Source organism: Scyliorhinus canicula, chromosome 16 (genome assembly GCF_902713615.1).
Source record: "Scyliorhinus canicula chromosome 16, sScyCan1.1, whole genome shotgun sequence".
In the NCBI taxonomy this organism is placed as follows: domain Eukaryota; kingdom Metazoa; phylum Chordata; class Chondrichthyes; order Carcharhiniformes; family Scyliorhinidae; genus Scyliorhinus; species Scyliorhinus canicula.
This window is the reverse complement of record NC_052161.1, coordinates 138,554,714-138,577,213: the sequence shown is the minus strand read 5'-3', so window position 1 is coordinate 138,577,213 and position 22,500 is coordinate 138,554,714. Positions and strand designations below refer to the sequence as shown.

The 22,500-nt window shown below is 45.7% G+C and overlaps 1 protein-coding gene across 26 annotated transcripts in view; it reads right to left on the bottom strand.

Annotated features, from left to right (window-relative positions):
• The window catches only part of kif1b (kinesin family member 1B), a 235,404-nt gene that overhangs the window by 28,757 nt on the left and 184,147 nt on the right, over nucleotides 1–22,500 (bottom strand). For 13 of the 26 annotated variants that reach the window (XM_038821352.1, XM_038821350.1, XM_038821351.1 and 10 more), the window contains 9 exons: nucleotides 21,948–22,038; nucleotides 20,600–20,718; nucleotides 19,058–19,113; nucleotides 17,408–17,608; nucleotides 11,244–11,352; nucleotides 9,587–9,653; nucleotides 7,052–7,136; nucleotides 5,522–5,627; nucleotides 4,858–4,884 (listed from right to left, as the gene is read on the bottom strand). In XM_038821352.1, the coding sequence (XP_038677280.1) occupies nucleotides 4,858–4,884; nucleotides 5,522–5,627; nucleotides 7,052–7,136; nucleotides 9,587–9,653; nucleotides 11,244–11,352; nucleotides 17,408–17,608; nucleotides 19,058–19,113; nucleotides 20,600–20,718; nucleotides 21,948–22,038 (861 nt within the window). The remainder of the gene's footprint in view (nucleotides 1–4,857; nucleotides 4,885–5,521; nucleotides 5,628–7,051; nucleotides 7,137–9,586; nucleotides 9,654–11,243; nucleotides 11,353–17,407; nucleotides 17,609–19,057; nucleotides 19,114–20,599; nucleotides 20,719–21,947; nucleotides 22,039–22,500) is intronic. The other 13 variants (XM_038821359.1, XM_038821364.1, XM_038821368.1 and 10 more) reach the window with 3 other exon arrangements.

Sequence of the window (22,500 nt, the reverse complement as noted above, 5' to 3'; positions counted from 1 at the left end):
ACATATGTTGGATGATATCATTTGTGCCAGTGATGATGTTATATACTTTTTTGATTTTTTGTTTAACAAATGGAGCTATTTGTCAATTCATTAATTCAGAATCAAAAGGGCGCAAAAATCATAGGGATAGCAACAGCATTTTAACAAAATTGGCTAACTTAAAACACCGTAATCTTCTGATATACAGGTATAAAGGCAAATATATGAATCTCTCATGCCTGTAAAGAGTTTGGTTTGACCATTGGCATTAGCAAGATGAACATCATGGTCCAGGATGCTGCCATTCGATCAGAGTTGACACATGACGCTGTTTTAAAAAAATCGATAGCTTCATATATCCAGACTCCAAAATCACCAGCAATCTGTCACGATATGCATGGCAAAAGCTGCAGCTGTTTCGTCCAGAGTGAGAGAGAGTGGAACACAACAGCAATCTGACTGACAACACCAAACTGCAAGAGTCCTCAGCACCTCCCCTCAGCAGCAGCGAGACCCCGACAACATACGCTAGCCAGAAAAAAAAAAGTTTTAATCTTCGCTCTCCCAGACCCATCGTGGCGTCTCTTGGCAGTACGAGGTCACCAACTCAGAGGTTCTGAAGCGCACTAATTCCATTAGCATGCACTCAATGCCAAGTCAAAAAACATCTGTGCCACGGTCTTGACAGTACGACCCAAAGACTTGCTGCAAGGTGAACTGGTCACTGGTCATAGTCACCCGACGTTGGAATCGAACCATGGTCCCTGGCGCTGTGAGGCAGCAATGTTTGCCGTTGTTTCTTTTTCCCCCCCCAACGTTTTTATTGATTTTCATGTCTTATGGGACATGGTTATCATTGCCGTGCGCCATGTGTTTCAACTAGCAGACTAACAGAAATTTTTGGCTAAACAGTTTTACAAAATAAAGTTATAATCTCCATAATTATGGTGGTCAAGAAACCACCAACTGCTTTGCAATGATCAGCTGACATGTGGTACAAATAAAGAGATGTCTTCCAAACATATTCGAGGGTAAATATTTTGCTCAGTGTCACGACTTCAAGTTATATTTCAAATTCAGTATAGAGTCTAAGATTGGTCAATTTTAATTAAATTGGAAATAGAGGGAGCCTGGTTTAATTTACAACGGCAGGATGTTTCCACTCAGAATTCTGTACAGCTCCAGACAAATGCCGGAATCAATCTGCAACTTTTATAGAAATTCTTAACTCGTGACGATCTCCGTCTTCCTCGGCTAAAGGCACTGGCTTTCGTCCAGTTTTGGTTTCACAGACCCTGGCGGCCCTCAAACAACAACTTGCATTTATGTAGCACCAGGAGCTTCGCGAAGGGGACAAACCTAGAAACCCAGGGTTACCAGCAACAGCCGGTGTCCAAAAGCTCAGCCGAAGAGGTAAGTTTTAGGCTGCGTTTTAAAGAGGGAGAGCAAAGGCAGAGGGGTGTAGGGAGGCAATGCCAGAGCTTTGGGTCTGGGCAGCTGGAGGCATGGCCACCGATGGTGATGCAATTTAAAATCAGGATTGTTCACGAGGCCAGGATTAGATATCTCGGAAGGTTGTGGGGCTGTGTGGTATTCTAGAGATAGGGATAGCCGAGGCTATGGAGGAATTTGAGAACAGGAATGCGGACTTTGGTTCTTTGTAAGGGAGGCTACTCTGCATAACCAAGTGAAGATCACAATTTCAGCAAGTTGTTTTACTGCAGAGGATCATTTCTTCACAAGACATCTCCACGTGGGCGGCACGATAGCACAGTGGTTAGCACAGTGATTAGCACAATTGCTTCACAGCTCCAGGGTCCCGGGTTCGATTCCCGGCTTGGGTCACTGTCGGCGCGGAGTCTGCACGTTCTCCCCGCGTCTGCGTGGGTTTCCTCCGGGTGCTCCGGTTTCCTCCCACAGTCCAAAAATGTGCAGAGTAGGTGGATTGGCCATGCTAAATTACCCTTAGCGTCCAAAAAGGTGGGGTGGGGTTTCTGGGTTACGAGATGAGGTGGACGTGTGGGTTTGGGTGGGGTGCTCTTTCCAAGGGCAAGTGCAGGCTTTGTGAGCCAATTGGCCTCCTTCAGCACACACAAGTTGGGTGAAAATCAGGAGCAGAACCCTCACTGATATTTCTCCTACGCAGCTCAGGAGCATTGCAACCCCAAAAGACACAGTACAGACAGTACACAGTACAGTAGGGGGCAGAGGTTTAAGGTGCGAGGGGCAAGGTTTAGAGGAGATGTACGAGGCAAGTTTTTTTTTAAACAGAGGGTAGTGGGTGCCTGGAACTTGCTGCCGGAGGAGGTGGTGGAAGCAGGGACGATAGTGACATTTAAGGGGCATCTTGACAAATACATGAACAGGATGGGAATAGAGGGATACGGACCCAGGAAGTGTAGAAGATTGTAGTTTAGTCGGGCAGCATGGTCGGCACGGGCTTGGAGGGCCGAAGGGCCTGTTCCTGTGCTGTACTTTTCTTTGTTATTTGTTCATTGCATTAAACCATAAATTTTTGTATTGTGGTATTCCTTCCCACCTCACCCCCATCATTCTAAGGGGGCTCATCACCTCTCATGGATCGATCCTCATCCATGTCCCTCAAGGAAAACCATTACTGCAGTAAATCCGGCATTCAGAAATGTGAGCTTTTGATGGCATGTCTTCAGTAAAAGATTCAATTAGCTCCTTTTAATTAAATTAGACTCAAAATTGTTTTGCGCAATGCGCACTCAAAATTGAAGACACTGCATTAAAATTATTAACTAATGCGCTGAGAAAACCCAAGCCAACATACAAGCTGCATATGGAATACAGAACCCGAATATACTTTACTCAAGACAGGTATGAAACAAGGCTGGACATGAGAGGATCATGCTAATGTTCATTGTATAATGTCGGTACAACGTCAAGGCAATAATGAAGATTGTAATCAGTCATATAAATGAAGGCGAAGACGACTATTGGGATGAACATCTTCAGTCCCATCAGGTTTCAGAAATTTGAAATGTTAATGTGATTTGCCGTTAGAATTCCTGCAGTGCAGAAGGAGGCCCATCGGGAAGCACCGACCTCCGAAAGAGCATCCTACATAGGCCTACCCTACCCCCTTTACCCCAGAACCCTACCTAACCTACACATCTTTAGAAATGAAGGGGCAATTTAGCATGGCCAATCCACCTAACCTGCACTTCTTTGGATTGGGGGAGCAAACCGGAGCACCCAGAGGAAACCCACGCAGACACGGGGAGAACGTGCAGACTCCACACAGACAGTGACCCAAGGCCAGAACTGAACCTGGGTCTCTGGCGCTGTGAGGCAGCAGTGCTAACCACCGCGCCCTACAGATGAACTGCCTCCCCAGAATCGAGAGAAAATCAAAAGGGGAATTTCTTCCACATTTAGCATAAACATTATGAAGTAAAATTAATTCACAATCAACTTCACCTCTCTGAAACAACAATGCAGCCAATAGGCAGGATCCACGAAAGAATTTAAGCATAAGCATAGGAACTTTAAATTTGAGGCATTGAGAAACCCAGTGTCACAGTCGGTTGGCTACACTCTGCCCATGTGCGGGATTGGGTAAGAGAAGAGGTAGATAGACACCTCATCAATTACTTTTTTACCGACAGATTATAGCCACAAATAACATGTATACAAGTACATCAACATAATATGCTGGATCTGCAGGGTATTACCACAGTATATGAACTAGATTGTGGATCAAGTATTACCAGCTGAAGAAACATTACTAGAACACTTAGATCTACACTGAACAACTACTGGTACTACTGAAGACTAGGACTCGGGGAATAGCACAAGGGATATTGTACAAGAGGACAGTTCGTACAGGAACGGTTACCCAGGAGTAGGTTTTACTGGAATTGCTGGAGACAATTTCTTGTTGAGAAACAGGTACTATTAGTGGAAATAATTGTTTATATCACAGGCTATTTCCATTTAACGGACCCCCTCTCCAGCACCCCCCCCCTCTCCCAAACAGCTGACGGTAACCAGGTGGCTAAAAAATGTCAATGTACAACTGACCACTTTAATAAAACCCATCCAACGACGTTCTCATCAAATACTTGACCTTCTCCAGGGACCACCAATCCTTGGCATACTACATACTATCCCCTTAAATATCCAAATAATTTTACGTTAAAGTTCTTGTTGGCACCACACATGCCATTCTAGCTCTGTTACTCCCACTCCATCTGCAAAGACAGGTACCTGGACTCCATTTACTGCACATAGTGGTTCACTCGAGTCTACAGCAACAGTACCAGAAGAGGATCATCTAACTTTGCTGAATTCTAATAGTTTAATATTTAGAACGGCAGGACTTCTTGCCAAACTGTATGCTGAACAATTTCATTGACAAAAGAAAGTACTATGGATGCTGGAAATCTGAAAAGGACAACGCTAAGGAAAAAAAAAAACTCTGCAGCTCCAACAGCATATTTGGAGAGAGAAACGCAAGTTAATGTTTCAGGTCAGCGTGCAAGCTCAACAATTTGAAATTCAACCCCCTTTCTCTCTCCACAGGTACTTCCTGACCTGCTGAGTATTTCCAGCACTTCCTGCAATTATGGTTCCAGCACGTGGGTCTGTGGAGCTGAACTCTTAGTTTCTAGAGCCTCGGGCTAATAGGAAAGAGCTCCGAGTCCCCTATGTTTATGGTGTTATGCTCCATGGAAATAGCAAACTGTTTGCCCACGCCTGTGATATAAGGACAAGTTTGGGAACAGCACTAAAGGAGGGATACATAAAAAGCAAAGGAAATTAATAAGTAGATTTTTTTCTTAAAAAAGAGATGGAATGCTAATCTAACATGCACAGAATAAACAAGCAGCTGTGAATAACGCAAAATACCTAGGTAAATCCAAATCAAGAAACAGCCTGCAAAAATATAAGAAGGACCCATTAGTAGCAATGAAGACAGAGTGAAATGGAGAATACAAAATACAGCTCCGTTAAAGTAAAAGGCAGCCAGACATGACTTGTGTAATCAATAAAAGAAAATGCAAAACTGTCAATGACCTACATCAGTGCAACGTCAAAAGGCGGAGGCTTCCTGACCACATAAATACTTTATAATTCCTGAATATTTTCTAGTGAGACGAAGACATTCATTTAGTTCTTTCAACCTATTCAACGTAAAAGCCCTTTATACGTTAGAACATTCTGGCTATTAATCTCTAACAGATGGTGGTACTCATCCAGGAAAACCTGGTCTATAGGCCCCCCCAAGCACAACCATATTGACAGATTAACCTAGTTGCAGATGCCACTTGATGACAATTTTCAATGATGCTGTGGCTTTAATTCGTTGATGTCTGGAACTGGACAATCAAAACCATTTAAAAAAAAAGAAAGTTGCTTGAAACTCGAAACCACACTGACAACACAGTCGTTACAAGTGCCACTCAAAAAAACAAATACCATCAGATTCAAAATACTATTTTTATAAAAAGGAGAAAAAGGGCGGATCCACAGGTCGGCACTTTTTCTTCCGCAAAAATGCACGCAGACATACCTATGGGCCTCGTTGGAAGATTTGATATGTTTTGCCGAAATAATATTCAAAGATAAGACAGCGTCGACCACAGCTTCATCCACTTCAGGCTTATTCCTTATGCGGCCTGGGAGGGAAGAGGAAAATCACAAAATTACTGGATCTGCAAGAGGCAACATGAACTTCTCGGTCTTGTGCAGTTTCGGTATTTCTTCGTGCATGAAGTTGGTAAGAAATTTATTTTACAAGTTTGTCGGATTGTCTAATAAAAGAGCGTGAACATTTTATTATCTAAATATCCAGATGTAATGTTCATTCTGCAATGAGAATGCTATTAATTAATCCTGATAATTCAAACATTATTAATTGCAGTAATTTGGTCAGTCAGAGAGATACTTCAGAATTTCTTTTTCATATTCGTTCGTGGGATGCAGGCGTCGCTGGCTGGGCCAATATTTATTGCCCGTCCCTGATGGCAATTAAGAGTCAACCACATTGCTGTGGATCTGAAATCACATGTAGACCAGATCAAGGCTCCTTAGGCAGCACCTTCCAAACCCATGACCACTACCATCTAGAAGGACAAGAGCAACAGATACCTGGGAACTCCACCACCTGGAGCTTCCCCTGCAAGTCACTCAGTACCCTGGTTTGGAAATAAATCACTGTTCCTTCACGGTCACTGGGGCAAAATCCTGGAACTCCCTCCCTAACAGCAGAGTGGGTGTACCTACACCTCAGGGACTGCAGCGGTTCATGAAGGCAACTCACCACCACCTCCAGACAACTAGGATGGAAAATAAACGCTGGCCTAACCAGCGATGCCCACACCCGTAAATGATTTTTTAAAAACAAAAGATAAGGATGGCAGATTTCCTTCCCTTTTGTAAAATGTTCCCAATTAAGGGGCAATTTAGCGTGGACAATCCACCTAACTTGCACATCTTTGGTTTCTGGGGGTGAAACCCACACAGACACGGGGAGAACGTGCAAGCTCCATATGGACAGTGACCCAGAGCCGGGATCGGACCCGGGACTTCGGCATCATGAGGCGCGGTTTCCTTCCCTGTAGCCCAATAGTTAATCAGATGGGTTTTTACGACAATCGACACTGGTTTCATGGTCATCGTTAGACTTTTATTCCAGATTTTTATTGAATTCAGATTTCACCATCTGCCATGGGAGGATTCGAACCCAGGTCCCCATGGCATTACCCTGGATCTCTGGATTACTGGTCCAGTGACAAAACTGAGAAAGATTGGTGAAAACGTCAATACAATGGGCCAAGCAGCAAATTCAAAATCCTTCACAAATCAAAGTTTAATATTTTCAATCAGAGAATCTCTACAGTGCAGAAGGAGACCATTTGGCCCATCAAGTCTGCACCAGGCCTTGGGAAAGAGCACCCTATTTAAGCCCATGCCTCCACCCTATCGCCGTAACCCTACCTAACCTTTTGGACACTAAGGGGCACTTTAGTGTGGCCAATCCACCCAACCTGCACGCCTTTGGACATCATTGTAAAGGACAAAGTATTTTTTAAAAACTCACCGACAACCAACTCTCGAACATCCTTCCAATGAAGCTCGCTGCCCTTTTCATGGACAATCGTCACTGTAATCCTGCGTTGGATTCCCTATTGAAAGGAAAAAAAAGGTTCTGAATTATCTTGCATCAGATGCGGTTCAGTCGTTACAGTCTCAATGTTGGGTTAGAAGGTTGCAGACGCAAGCCGCACTCCAGGACTTGAACACATATTCAATGCTGCAGTACCGACAGAGTGCAGCACAGTCTGAGCTCCTGCCTTTTGCATTGCCTCTCAGGTGAAGGCAGGAGATCCCAAGGTGCCTTCCCCTTGTGACTATGGAGTGATTGGTCACATAAAGGGCTGTTCCTGTTCAAAGTCACAGAAAAGGGCTCTTTTTACCCAGATCCAGGTGGAATTTTGATGAAAAGGCATAGGTGAATTTTAGATTAGTTTACCCCTTGAATGGTATGTCTTCTGATCATCGGACCCGGCAGAAAACAGTGAGAGGTTTGGCTGGAAAGTTGAAAGAGTCTTGTGCTTCACAGACAGTCAAGAAGACAGAACCTGCGAATAGTGGGCCTGTCTGAAGGAGTGGAAGGTGTGAGTGCCACGAGGTACGTCTCGAGGATGCTGGCGGGACTGGTGGCAGAAGGGGTGCTGGATAAGGCACCTGAAGTGGACTGACCGCATAGGTCTCTGAGGCAAAAGCCTAGAGCTGGGGAGTCGCCACGGGCGGTGATCGTGAGACTCCATAAATTTGTGGAGAAAGAGAAAATTCTACGGTGGGCCAGGGAGAAGCGTAGCTGCGACTGGGAGGGAAATAACGTCTGGATTTATCAGGACATCGGAGCCGAGTTGGCAAATCAGCAGGCAGGTTTCAACAAGGCCAAGACGGTGCTGTACCGTCGGCAGATCAGGTTTGGGGTGCTCTACCCGGCGAAATTATGGGTGACGTTCAGAGGCTGGGAGCATTATTTCGAGACCCCAGAAGCGCCAAAGACTTCATTAAGGAGCATAAACTGGGGGAGAACTGAGTGGACAATGCTTGGGAACCGGGGTGCTGGCACTATGTAATGGCCGGGAGCATGTTTGAAGTGGGTGTAGGGATTGGAGGATTTTCGCCTTTGTTTGTGGACGGGGAGATCTGTTCAATGTTGAGATTGTAAGGAGTGGTAGGGGTGAAAAGTTTACGTGGGGCTGGATGTTCCCATCCCCCCTCCTGTTTTATGGGACTGTTTGTGTTTAACATCTGTTTGTTTGCTTTTGGAGAAGGCTACCTGGAGTTCAGGAGAAGTCCTTGTTTGGGTGGGGGAGGGTAAAGCCAGCAGGAGGCCGCCTTATTTGAGCTGGGGGGGGGGGGGGGGGGGGGGGGGGGTCATTAGGATGTGCCTTTGGGCAGGGGCAGCCGTGCTAGGAGATTATGCTGGTGAACGGAAGTGAGGTGGTGGGGGAGAAGGCCAAGAGGGGTGGCCGGGGAAGAAGGGGAAGGGGAAGTGGGGGGGGGGGGGAGAAAGAAGGGGAAGGGGAAAAGCTGGGGGGGGGGGTTCTGTGAAGCGGCAGGGGGTGAGAGATGACATGGTCAAGGGCGAAGAAAGGGGCCATCTGGGATGGGCTAGGTACAGAGTGGAATTAAAGGGGCAGGAGTTAAGTGGGGAAGGTGATGGACGGTAGAGGGGATTGGAGGCGCAAGCCTCCGGTAAGGTTGGTAACGTGGAACGTCCAGGGACTGAATGGGCCAGTTAAAAGGTTGCGGGTGTTCGCGCACCTCAGGAGCTTGAAAGCCGGGGTTGTCTTTTTGTAGGAGACACACCTCCATGTGAAGGACCAGGTTAGGTTAAGGAAGGGGTGGATCGGGCAGGTTTTTCACTCGGGGTTTGATTTGAAATTAAGGGGTGTGGTGATTTTAATGAGCAAAAAAATGGGATTTGAGAGTGCGAAGGAGGTGAGAGATCCAGGTAGGAGATATGTGATTGTGAGTGGGGTATTGGAAGGGGCACCAGTAGTGTTGGTAAATGTGTATGCATTTTTGAACTTGGGTACATTTGCGGTTATCTAAACGTCAAACCCAATCACAGCCATTTCTCCAAGAACAAACCGGGATGCAGCTTCTTCAGTCCATTCGGCCAAAGACTACAGACATGCAGTTACTGTACCAAAAACCAGTTCCACAGAGTTAACGCTGGGCGCAGTAGGACAACTATGCTGCTGGAGGAGGTACACACACCGAGCAGCAATGATATTTCAAGATAATGTCACAACCGCTTGGGATTAGAATGGAATACATTCCCGGAACGGCTGAGGTTATTCTCACTCGCCTGTGATGTGGTGATCCTCGGGTTAAATCAGTCAGCTCCCCCCCCCCCTCAAAGCGGGAAGCAGCCTATGGTCACCTGGGACTATGGTGACCTTATCTTACATCGCATGTGGATTGAAATGCTATCGAGGCTTGAAAGTTTAATACCTTCATTTGACAATTCTTGAAGACAGGACCACTTTGGCTGGCATAAATTACTTACCAGAAGCAGTTTTGAACGGGCGGGTTTATCTGAGATATTTACCTGGTGAAGCAGGTGGGTTCCTTGGCACGGCAAACCTCCGCTATGGTCCACCACAGCCGGGATATACCTGCGGAACAGACAAGATGTTGTCACAGCAAGGATCAACCTAAATTGCCCTAATAAACCCCATAGGAAGAAAACATAATAATTTCATCTAATGATCATAGCTTTTAAACGCTTTTACTTCTCCAATTGCCCACTCAGCCAGAAAGAATGTTCAAGAGGTATTGGATGGCCTGTTGCCCGTAACATAGGAACATTAGAAGAGGTTTGCTCTTGAACCCGTTCTGTCGCAGGAACTAACTCAGTGTCCCAGTCTTTGTCCCACATCCCTTAATACTCTGGGATGAACAAAAGTCTTCCAATCTCAGATTTAAAATAATCAATTGTCATTTGGGGAAGAGAATTCCAAATTTAGACTGCCCTGGTGTGTAAACGCAATTTGCTCCCGAAAGGTCCGCCTCTTGGGTGGCATGGTGATTAGCACTGCTGCCTCACGGTGCTGAGGACCCGGGTCGATCCTGGGTCACTGTCAGTGTGGAGTTTGCGCATTCTCCCCATGTCTGCGTGGGTCTCACCCCCCCACATGGTGCAGGGTAGGTGGATTAGCCAAGCTAAATTGCCCCTTCATTGGAAAAAAACAATAATTAGGTACTCTAAATTTATTTTATTTTTTAAAAATGTAATGCAGGGTTCTGATCTTTCCACTGCATTCCCTAATCCTGGGCTCCGCTCCCCACCCAGTGGAAACAACTCCTCACTATTTACCTCATCTGTCCGCCTAAATATCCAGACAACTCTGATCCAATTGCACCAAATTCATCTAAATTTCTGTGAATACAACACTAGTTTGTATAATCTCGCCTTGGGAGTTTAACCTTTGGAGTTCAGGTATCATTCTGCTACATCAACATTACACCTCCTCTTTTGTAAGGGGCAGGATGCGGGTTAGACCATTTAAGACTTAGACGAGGTGAAATATTTTCACTCAGAAGGTGGTGAACCTGTGGAGTTTTCTACACGCAAGGCCGTGGAGGCCAAGTCAGTGAATGTACTTAAGAAAGAAAAAGGCAGGTTTCTCTGCATGAGTGGAGACATGGGGAGAGAGCGGGACTATGGCGTTGAGACAGAGGATCAACATGATCACACTGAATGGTGGAGCAGGTACCATGGGCCGAATGGCCTTCTCCTGCTCCTAATTTCTATCTACACCACCCTCCATTTGTATTCCAGTCCTCAAGTCCAGCCTTTTCAGTTATTTTCTGTACCTGTTCAAGACGTTTTAGTGATCTCCGTACGGGGACACACAAGTCTCTTTGGGTAGTCATTGCTTCCAGCTTTTCATCATTTCGAACACGATCTGTTCTATCCTATTTAGGCCCAAGTGGATGACCCTTTTTCCAGTCTCCTTTAGGGTCTGTATCCCCTCCCCGCGCACCCAGTTCAAAGAAGATTATAGCATTTTCGTACTGATCCAACTGCTCAAAACATTTCAGTTTTGATCTGCTGTAAATCTGTACAAGCATTTACCCAACTGATGAAAACGCATTTCAGACAATGTTCTCAGCATTATGAGGATAAGATCCTGCAGATTGTGTTACGCCCGACTTTGCATGCATTGGTCATTAAAAACAGACCTCGTCGTTTGTCAACTTACTCTCCTGTAGGTTCCAGTTCACTGATCTCAAACCAGACGAGCAAGTCGTATTTGCTGACGCATTGTCCTAGATTGGGTTTGCTCATAGCATTCAATTTAGTGGCTGGCACTGAAACACGTAAAGAAAAGGGAGGTCAACACATGACACTTAACGTGTAGCAAGGTTCTGCAATAACTTGCCGCCCGTTTCCGTTTATGTTACAATTCTCAAAATAAAACGTCTTAGAAAAAGGAGAAAATATAAATACAAACTAAATGTAAACCCAGACTCCCATCTTCTCAGCCGCCCCCCCCCCCCCCCCCCCCCACTTTAATCCTCTGAATATTCAAGGTCTTTCAAAGCAAATTTTATGCCATGTTCTTTATTCAAATATTATGCAATATATCAGCTGGAAAGTATCTGGTGCTGTAAAGTAACAAGCTGATGCTAGAATATAAAAGGATGAAGTAACTGATTCACTGAAGCTAAATTCAAGAAGCATGGATAGAAATATGATGGCAACTTAATCTTTTGAATGCCAAAATTGCAGAATGTTAAACTGCAGTTCTGACGAGGTGCCCTGGTAAATTGATTTCCTGTCTGTTAATCTAGATGGCACGTAAGATACATCAGGGATGTCCAATCCGTTGAGCTGAGGTCCAAATACTTGTATCAAGACCAGAATCTACTGCATTACTTTGCAGAAAGGCGTCTGTACAGAATATGTAAAATTCCAGGGCAGAGCAGTGGCACAGTGCTTAACACTGCTGCCTCACAGCACCAAGGACCCGGGTTCGATCCCAGCCCCGGGTCACTGTCCATGCGGAGTTTGCACATTCTCCCCGTGTTTGCGTGGGCCTCACCCCCACAACCCAAAGATGGGCAGGGTAGGTGGATTGGCCACGCTAAATTGGACAAAAAGTCAGTGTAGACCCAAAGGGCTCCTTCTGCACTGTAAATTCTATGAAAAGAATTGGATACTTTAAATTATGTTTTTAAATTGCCGAGTATAAACAAGACAGCAACCACAAAACACACACCACACAAAACAGCAGACAGTCACAACACAAAAAGAGCAAAACTGCAAAAAAAACAATTAAGCAGTCTTCCTCTTCCACCAAGTTTCTTTACCCCCAGTCCTGCTCAATCGTCCAATTCTTCAAAACTGGGAAGATTAATGCTCAACTCTTTAAACTTCCTGGACTAGAGGACAGAATGATGCAAAGAGAAAGCTGCCCCTTGACTGGTCTAAATGGACGAGAGAGCAGTTAGTCTGCCAACCCCACAGAGCTGCAGCTAAGCCATTTATCAGTTACAGCTAGTTTTTGCTCTCGGTGAAATTAAGCAAAGTCAGAAGTGGGCTTGTGCGCTTAATCAGGAAAAGAAACCTGGGTCACATTTATGACAATTTTAACTGCAGCAGGCATTATCAGCACCGCAGCTGCAGAAACCAGGTCAAGAATTGGGTCCTTTGTGATGAGCAGCTCATCACTCGACCCTTTGAGGCCTCCCGTTCTCTGCAAGCCCCAGGTCAGAGTGATGGAAGTCTCACTAATCACTTGGTCGGGCGTAACTGTGACAGCTCCCAAAGCTGGGCAATATCTGTGGTGCAAGCGTCACTTGATTGGGGCTGATGAACTCTTAACGTTGTCGCAAGGAAACGAGGAGCAGGAGGAGGCTATTCGACCTCGGGGGTAGGAGATGCACCTGAGCAATAACTTCAGTCATGCTGGGGTCACCTATATCAACTCCAAAAATTAAAGCGTTTATCCAACAAATATGAATTCAGAAATATTTTTATGATTCCATATGTTATTTAATATTATAAGAGATGAGTCAGCCATCTTGATCCTCAAGCCTGCTCCACCATTCAATAAAATGATGGCCAATCGGTTTGTGACCTGAACTCCACTTTCCTGCCTGCCTCCATAATCCTCGACCTCCTGCCTAACTCAGCCTTGAATATATCTAACCGCTCATCTCTGGGCAACAGAATTCCAATGTCGAACGACCCTCAGAAGAAATAATTCTTCCTCATGTCAGTCAGAAACGGATCCCTCCCCTTTGGGCAGCACAGTGGCGCAGTGGTTACCACTGCTGCCTCATGGCACCAAGTTCCCAGGTTCAATCCCAGCCCCGGGTCACTGTCCGTGTGGAGTTTGCACATTCTCCCCGTGTCTGCGTGGGTATCACCCCCACAAGCCAAAGATGTGCAGGTTAGGTGGATTAGCCATGCTAAATTGCCCCTTAATTGGAAAAATTTAAAGAAAAATGAGCAACGTCAATATTTAGATGCTACACTCCAGAGACTGGAAGTTTATGAACGAGTACGGAAGGATAAATGTGAATTCTTCAAAGCTCCTACTGAGTACCTAGGGCACATCATAGCTGACATATTGATGACAAAATTGGCCATTTGGGCGGGTGATAGGGCAGCCTGTAGAGTCAATACCTTTCCAATAAAGCTCTTGTTTGTTTGTACCTTCATGGTCTGTAAGCCTAGCCTTTAAAAAAAAATCTCACAATTGTTCTGCTGCTTTTACTCAAAGGAGTTTGATCTTGGTGCCAATTTTTAAATTCAGACTCCATTCTCCAACGTACAAGCCCCTCGATTCGAGAAAGTTGTGATTATGTGTGAACAAGCAGCCATATTCACTGCGATTCCCTCCCCCCCCCCCCCGGCCAGTGAACTCATTCTCACATCTTAAAAATATGCACAACTTAAAAATAAGAGAAAGCATAAAAAATACATCTCACACAGCAAATACTGGACACGCACACTGTTAATTACTTGAGTACATCTAAAAAAAAACTAATAGAAAACAACAGGACAAGAGTAACATGATGAATAGTTACATCTATCAGAACTCATACAGAGAGAGAAAACTAGTCAGCAAAGTTTATATTTGTGTGAATTTTTTTTTAAAGCAGCTTTTTTGGTTGAGGTTTTCTTTGTCGCAACTATTTGACCATAGGCGAGAACAAGACAATGGATTGAACATGTTTCTTGATTGACAAGGGGACACACAAAAGGTTGGCCGGGGGGGGGGGATAGGAATGTGGGGTTGAGGTTACAAGCAGATTAGCCAGGATCTAATTGAACAGCAGAGCAAGCTCGAGGGGCCGAGTGGCCTACTCCTGCCCATAATTTGTATGTTCGCTTATTTTGTGAGGATAGTTTAACTGCATGAAAAAAAGACGTCCATTCACCAAATACGCTCGGTCAGAGAATAGGGCTAATGAAATGAAAATCGCTTCTTGTCACAAGTAGACTTCAAATTAAGTTACTGTGAAAAGCCCCTAGTCGCCATATTCTGGCGCCTGTTCGGGAAGGCTGGTACAGGAATCGAACCGTGCTGCTGGCCTGCCCTGGTCTGCCTTCAAAGTCAGCAATTTAGCCCTGTGCTAAACCAAGTTTGTAACAAAGTTTTATTTATATTTTGGGGTTCTACATGATATAAAATTAGACTAGAAACGTCAACACGTGCTTCTTTCTCCACAGACGCTGCCAGGCAGGTTTTTCCAGCATTTCTGGTTTTAATTTCACAGTTCCTTCCAGAAAAATGTTTTCTCCCCCCCCCAATTAAGGGGCAATTTAGCGTGGCCAATCTACCCTGCACATCGTTTTGGGAGTTGAGACCCACACAGACACGGGGAGAATGTGTTAATTCCACATGGGCAGTGACCCAGGGCCAGGATCAAACCCAGATCCTCGGCGCTGAGGTAGCAGTGCGAACCACCGTTCTGTCCCCAATTCATTTCAGATTTCCAGTATCGGCAGTAATTATTTTTATTTTGGTGTTTTACGTATTTGTTCTGTACACTCAGTTTCACTCTCGGAACTTGGTAACTAAGACACAAAACAATAAGGGATGAACTAACCCAGTTACTCCCAAGGGCAAGTCATCTTGCCTGTTACGGATTCAAACATATGTTTGGGAGGATACCTCGCACTTCTAAAGAGGACACACATGATAATGGCTCCGAGCTGCATAAACAGTTATCTAGCTTCTGTTTAATGCAGCTGACAGTTCATCCGGCTTCCTTTCATCAACTCAACTTGCTCCACAGACCAGTTATTCCTTCAGTGGACTCCTCCACTCATCATCCAATCTCACCACTTCGCTCATCACTTAATGCCACGTCTGCCAACCTCTCCCCGATACATAACCTTCATCGCTTTTCGCAAATGCTACCTGCCACTCTGAATTTTACCCTCTCGTGTCTGACGAGATCCTCTATCCTTCATGTTGAATCAAGGGTTTAATCGCAGTTCTCTCTCCATGCTTTCCCAGAATCGCTGGCAGCAATAGAAAACCTTGTAAGACCCAAAATTGACATTAATATAATAATCGCTTCTTGTCACAAGTAGGCTTCAATGAAGTTACTGTGAAAAGCCCCTAGTCGCCACATTCCGGCGCCTGTTCGGGGAGGCCGGTATGGGAATTGAACCCGCGCTGCTGCCCTTGCTCTGCATTACATGCCAGCTGTTTAGCCCCCTGTGCTAAACCAGCCCCCATGACCTCCAACATGACTTCCTGAATGGCTTCTTCTGCCTATCTATTCTTTGTGACCTCAGTGCTGGGCTGCATTTTGGTCCTCGTCATTACAACTAAGTCGTAGGAAAAATTGAAATGTTCCATTTTTGTCCCTTTCTCATCTGACTGAACACAACCAGATGGTCAATTTGGATAAAGCAGCTATTTAGGAGGGAAGGATTGATAAGCAGGTGTTCCGAATGATCACGGTGGCGTATTGTCACTGAACTATTAGCTCAGAGACTCAGTGACGCTCTGGTGACTGGGTTTGAATCACACCACGACAGGTGATTAATTCACAATCTGGAATTCAAAGCCAAACGGTGACCATGTCGGTTGTCGGAGAAACCCACCTGGGTTCACTAATACTGTACCCAACAGGGAAGGAAATCTGCTGTGCTTACCTGGTCTGTCCTACATGTGACTCCAGACCCAAAGCAATGGCTTTGAAATGGCGTAGCAAGCCTTCTCAGTTCAATGGCAATTAGGGACGAGCACCAAATACCGACCTTGGCAGCAACACCCATATCCCATAAAGGAATTTTTAAAAGATCTACAATATACTCTCTGTGGCATCATAGAAATGTACAGAATGTGAAGAGTTAATGCCATGTTACAATTAGCCACTAGATGGAGCTAGGGACAGTACTATAAAAGGCACTGACTCATAGGCTTCTGGAAGAGAGTGGAGTAAAGAGGAGGAGACTGGAGTGAAGGGCATAGTAGAGCTAGAGAGGATAGAATATAGTTACAGTTAGAGTATAGAGATCGTGTTAGTGAGATGTAGTTTAATAATCAATTTGTTACTATAGGAATAAGTGTTGAATGTTAATTTTAGTAGTGTAAATATTTAGCTTTGTTTATTTAAAAATAAATTTAGAGTACCCTATTATTTTATTTTTTTTCCCAATTGAGGGGCAATTTAGCGTGGTCAATCCACCTAACCTACACATCTTTGGGTTATGGGGGTGAAACCCACGCAGACACGGGGAGAATGTGCAAACTCCACACGGACAGTGACCCAGGGCCGGGATTCGAACCCGGGTCCTCAGCGCCGCAGTCCCGGTGATAGCCACTGCGCCACATGCCGCCCCTAATATTCAGCTTTGTTGATGAGCATTGCTTCAAGCGTCTTTGCGAACGCTACGCTTTCCATCCTGAATCAACCTCACAAAGATCACCACACACTCCATATCCAAATCTCAACTATAATCATTTCAATGGGAAAATTGGACAGGTCAGAACTCCACTTTGGATAATTTTCTAGTATAAATTCTGATCGCAAGAAATCAGAAGGATTTCACACCCAGATCAAATTCCTGGACTTCAAATGTTGTTTCACGGATACCATCTGGGGGAGAACTAACTAAGCTTGAAACAATGAATAAAGATCCAAGGTAAGGCACAAACACACAACACTGTTAAAACAAAGATATATTCCAAACTGTAGATTAAGCTTCACAAAGCACTCTCTACGCTAATAGAGCATCTACTTCAGTACCAGCTGGTGCACTAGCGGGTCACAATGGGAGGTTGCAATTTGCACATCTGATCTGCAAAAATGCAGATGTGACAAAGGGTAGGACAACACTGGGTAGGGGTCCTAAGCATCGCTAATTTGCCGTGGCTCTGTGCCGGTTACCAACCATGATGCTTTGGAATTTTCAGAACGTGACAATTGGGAAGAGGATGTAAGAGGAATGCCGGCAGCTGATCGGCGCTGTTGATGAATGAGCCGGCAGCAGAGGAGACAAACGTGTTGGCGTTGTCAGAGAGCGTATCAAGCAACTGTACATTTACATAGTCAGACATCAGATACCTAACCAACTCAATCTTTCGCTCATGGTCTGAAATGGAAGAGAAATCAAGGGCATGGATAGAGCAGAGGGCAAAGGGTGGGGGAAGAATAAAAGAAAAAAAGAAATATTTAACATGCAAGATTATTTTAAAAAATTCTGGTTTACAAGTCTTGATATTAATTATTCTTCTCTTCATAACACAAATATTTCTGGGCAATAATTCTAAAATCATTCCGTATCTTTAAGCGTTTATTTAATAACGTTAAATTAATATCAAAAGTTCCCTTCCTTTGCAACTTTAGAGACATTGCCATCCACATCCCATTGCTTCTCGTTTATTTATTTATTTTTGTCTATTAATTTATTTTTGCAATTGACCCACTCAAGTTTCTTCTCATATTGACAAGCATTGAAGACCCAAGTTGACAGCTATACATTTTATGAAATATTATATTCCACTCTGAAAATTGAATCGCACACGTTAATTGATAAATTCAGAATAGAAACACCAAACTACAGGAATATGATCAGGATCAGAAAAGAGATAAAGGTCAAAACATCACAAGAAAGAAAATAATACTAGTTCCTACTGAAACTTTTTGTACAGCCCAGGATACAAATGTGCAAATTTGCTAGTGCAAATCATAGATAACCAAAGAGTTATACCTATGCTGGAGAAGAAAAGTACAGATTGCTACCTCAATCCAAGGAAAGCAAGGGTGGAAAGAGAGGTTGATGGGGGCGTGAGGGGTGTATGCGAGAGTCGAGGGGGGCCATATGCTAGAGCTGTCGGTCGAGGGGGGGCCTCACTCGCAGCAGAGGTCGAGGTGGGGGGGGGGGTCTGCACCCGAGGCAGGGGGCCGCACCCAGGGGAGGTTGAGGCGGGGGGGGGGGGGGGGGGGGGGCTGCACCCAGGGGAGGTCGAGGCAGAGGGGGGGGGCCTGCACCCAGGGGAGGTCGAGGCAGGGGGCCGGACCCAGGGGAGGCCGAGGCAGGGGGGGGGCTGCACCCAGGGGAAGTCGAGGCGGGGGGGGGCTGCACCCAGGGGAGGTCGAGGTGGGGGGAGGTCGAGGTGGAGGGGAGCCGCACCCAGGGGAGGTCGAGGTGGGGGGAGGTCGAGGTGGCGGCTGCACCCAGGGGAGGTCGAGGCAGGGGGGGGGGCTGCACCCAGGGGAGGTCGAGGTGGGGGGTGGGGCTGCACCCAGGGGAGGTCGAGGTGGGGGGGGCTGCACCCAGGGGAGGTCGAGGCGGGGGGGGGCACAGCTGAGGGAGGTTAAGGTGGGGGGCCGCACCCAGGGGAGGTCGAGGCTGGGGGGGCCGCACCCAAGGGAGGACCGGACCCAAGGGAGGTCGAAGGGCGGCCGCACCCAAGGGTGATCGGGGGTGGGGTGGGGGCCGCAGCCAAGGGAGGTCGGGGGGTGGTTCATGAGTGAGATTGGATGTCACTGAACTTACAAATTGACCACATCCAAAAAAAGTGCTTCTGAACAGACTCACCTGGCTTTGAAAGAGGCATTGGAGGAGGGAAATACTTGCGAGCTGGCTGCGGTGGACTGTGAGCAAAAATAACAGAATAGGTGAGTTTATTCATCTCGAACACTGCAACGTTCTCCAAATTAAAAATCGAATGTAGACAGATCTAAGAATGAACAATTTGGGAGAGCCCATCGTACTGACACCCGGCTTAAATTGTACTGTATTCTCTCTTGAGTAAGCTCTGACTGAGTAATAGGAGATATGATAGCACACTGGTTCTTGCTGCCAGATCAGCAATCCAGAGGGCTGGAATAATAAACTGCAGATTAGAGTTCAAATCTCACCACAGCAACTGAGGAACTTAAATTCAGTTCATTAAATAAATATCGAACAAAAAAATGCTGAATTTGGTACTGGTGAGATCCGAACCGGCTTGATTCACTCATGTCCATTCTGAATGAAATGTGCTCGAGACCCACCGTAATCTGTTTGGCTATTAACTGCTCTCTGAAATGGTCTCGGCGAGACGCTCAGCTGGAGCCAAGGCTGTGGTTCACCACCATCTTCTTGGGAAATTAGGGCTGGGTAATAAATTCTGGCTTTGTTGGCTTTCCAGGAGTGAACAAAGAAAAATATCTGTACAATATTTTACCCATGAACTAAGAGGACTGCTCAACCAGCGTTCAATTAGAAACCTGTACACCGCAGCAATACAAAATGACTCGCGTTTTATAATACATATCGGACTCCAAAAAACACCTAATGCACCGGTGCGACTTTGCATATTTTAATAATTCTTTCACAGGATGTGGCCGTTGCTGGGTAGCTGGTATTTCTATTGCCCACCTCCAAATGCGGTTGAGAAGGGGCGGCATGGTAGCACAGTGGTTAGCACTGTTGCTTCACAGCACCAGGCTCCCAGGTTTGATTCCCCGCTTGGGTAACTGTGCGGAGTTTGCGCCTTCTCCCCGTGTCTGCGTAGGTTTCCTCCGGGAGCTCCGGTTTCCTCCCACAAGTCCCGAAAGACGTGCTTTTTAGGTGAATTGGACATTCTGAATTCTTTGTGTACCCAAACAGGCGCCGGAATGTGGAGACTAGGGGGCTTTTCACAGTAACCTCATTGCAGTGTTAATGTAAGCCTACTTGTGACACTAATAAAGATTATTATTAAGCTGATGTCGAGCTCCTCCTTAAACCGTGACAGTCCATCAGTTTGCAGGAACACCTACAGTGTTGTTAGGGAGGGGATTCCAGTGACACTGTAGGAACAACATTCTGGAACTCCCTCCCTGTGGCTGCGACCACATGGGCTACAGTGTGGGATCACCACCACCCTCTCGAGGGCAACTGGGGATGGACGGTAAAAATGCTGGCCCAGCCAGCGAGGATCTGCAACAGGATTTTTAAAAGCTAGAGAGTTGGGGGACAAGGTGGGGGAGAGAGAGGCACGTAGACAGGGCCTAAAGGATGGTTTCCACTCCATCCTTGTCAAACCCGTTCAATTATTTACTTAACAAACGTCAAACATTCAAAGCTTTTTACAATTCTCGACATGGATTTTACCTCTTAAAATCTTGTCCTTGGTAATAATAAGGGTGCTGTTGGTAGTGCCCAAATACTTCAAACACGATAGGCTTGGTCTTGATGTATTCTACAAATGATTCAGTTACTTCCACAGCAACCTAAACGAACAATGGAGACCATTTTAAGGTGAGGATTTCAACTCACTTTGGGAAGACGTTTAAAATTTGGATTCTGTTGCAACCTGCACAAAACCCATGGGGCCGGGCCGATTAGGCTCCCCGCGGGTCTCGTGGAGTATGAGCTTCCCGCTGAGGGCAGAGGTTCTCCATCAGCGGGGGAGATGTTCAGGGCATTAAAAACTCAAGGCCGAATGTGGGCCAGGTGCAGGTAGTCCCTTCTGAATGGATGGATTTATTCATTATCACATGTACCGAGAAACAGCTCAAACAGATCATTAAGTACATGAAAATAAAATAAAAGAAAAGAAAAATTCGGCAACACAAGATACACAATGCAACTACATATCATTGGCATCGGGTGAAGCATACAGGGGTGTAGTGTTAATGAGGTCAGTCTATAAGAGGGTCATTTAGGAGTCTGGTAACAGCGGGGAAGAAGCTGTTTTTGAGTCTGTTCGTGCGTGTTCTCAGACTTCTGTATCTCCTGCCCAATGGAGGAAGTTGGAAGAGCGAGTAAGCCGGGTGGGAGGGGTCTTTGATTATGCTGCCCGCTTTCCCCCGGCAGCGGGAGGTGTAGATGGAGTCAATGGATGGGAGGCAGGTTTGTGTAATGGACTGGGCGGTATTCACAACTCTCTGAAGTTTCTTGTGGTCTTGGACCGAGCAGTTGCCATACCAGGCTGTGATGCAACAGAGGCTGGTTTAGCACACTGGGCTAAATCGCTGGCTTTTAAAGCAGATCACGGCAGGCCAGCAGCACGGTTCAATTCCCGAACAGGCGCCGGAATGTGGCGACTAGGGGCTTTTCACAGTAACTTCATTGAAGCCTACTTGTGACAATAAGTGATTATTATTATTATTAGATAGGATGCTTTCTATGGTGCATCTGTAAAAGTTGGTAAGGGTTAATGTGGACATGCCGAATTTCCTTAGTTTCCTGAGGAAGTATAGGCGCTGTTGTGCTTTCTTGGTGATAGCGTCGATGTGGGTGGACCAGGACAGATTTTTGGTGACGTACACCCCTAGGAAATTGAAGCTGTCAACCATCTCCACCTCGGCCCCATTGATGCTGACAGGGGTGTACACAGAGTTTTTGTTCTCCGACAATAAACCTTTTGTTTTCTTGCTTCCTCAAACTCAACAGATATGTAACTGATGAAATGGTTGGTGAAGCGTTTGGAAAAGAAACATTGGTGTCTCAGACTCACGTTCTGCACATGGTAAAAGCCAAGAGGCGTACCCCGCCCACTGTTCTTCAGGGGCTCAGTTGAGAAGGCCTCATCATGGCGATGCAGGAAGCTGGAAACAAACAAACGTATCCAATGATAATCAAGTTAAAGATGTCAACACCTGCGTTGAAATGCTGGACGGGGCGGTTTGATGTAAGCACCTTAAACTATCAGACATTGCTCATCACAATTTCAACATTGCTGAAAAGAGATGCAGGCTGTCAAAAGACTTTCAGTCCAGCACTCAGGACAAATGCAAGAATGCTAAATTTCAACAATTGATATTACAGGAGAAAAGGGATGTCGATGGGTTGGCAAGACTGATTGGCTGAGCCGTTCCCATGGAGAAAGTAACGGAAATGGCAAGGCTTGAACAAATACCTATTGTTTGCAGATAACTGGTCCCTGTCTATGAAAGTAAGTGTGAATGATCGCTGTGATTGTTTGAAATTTGGTATTCTTGCATTTGTCCTAAAGCGAGATGACCAGCTCTGGCAACCTGTTTCGCTTTTCAGCAACATTCATGTTCGGT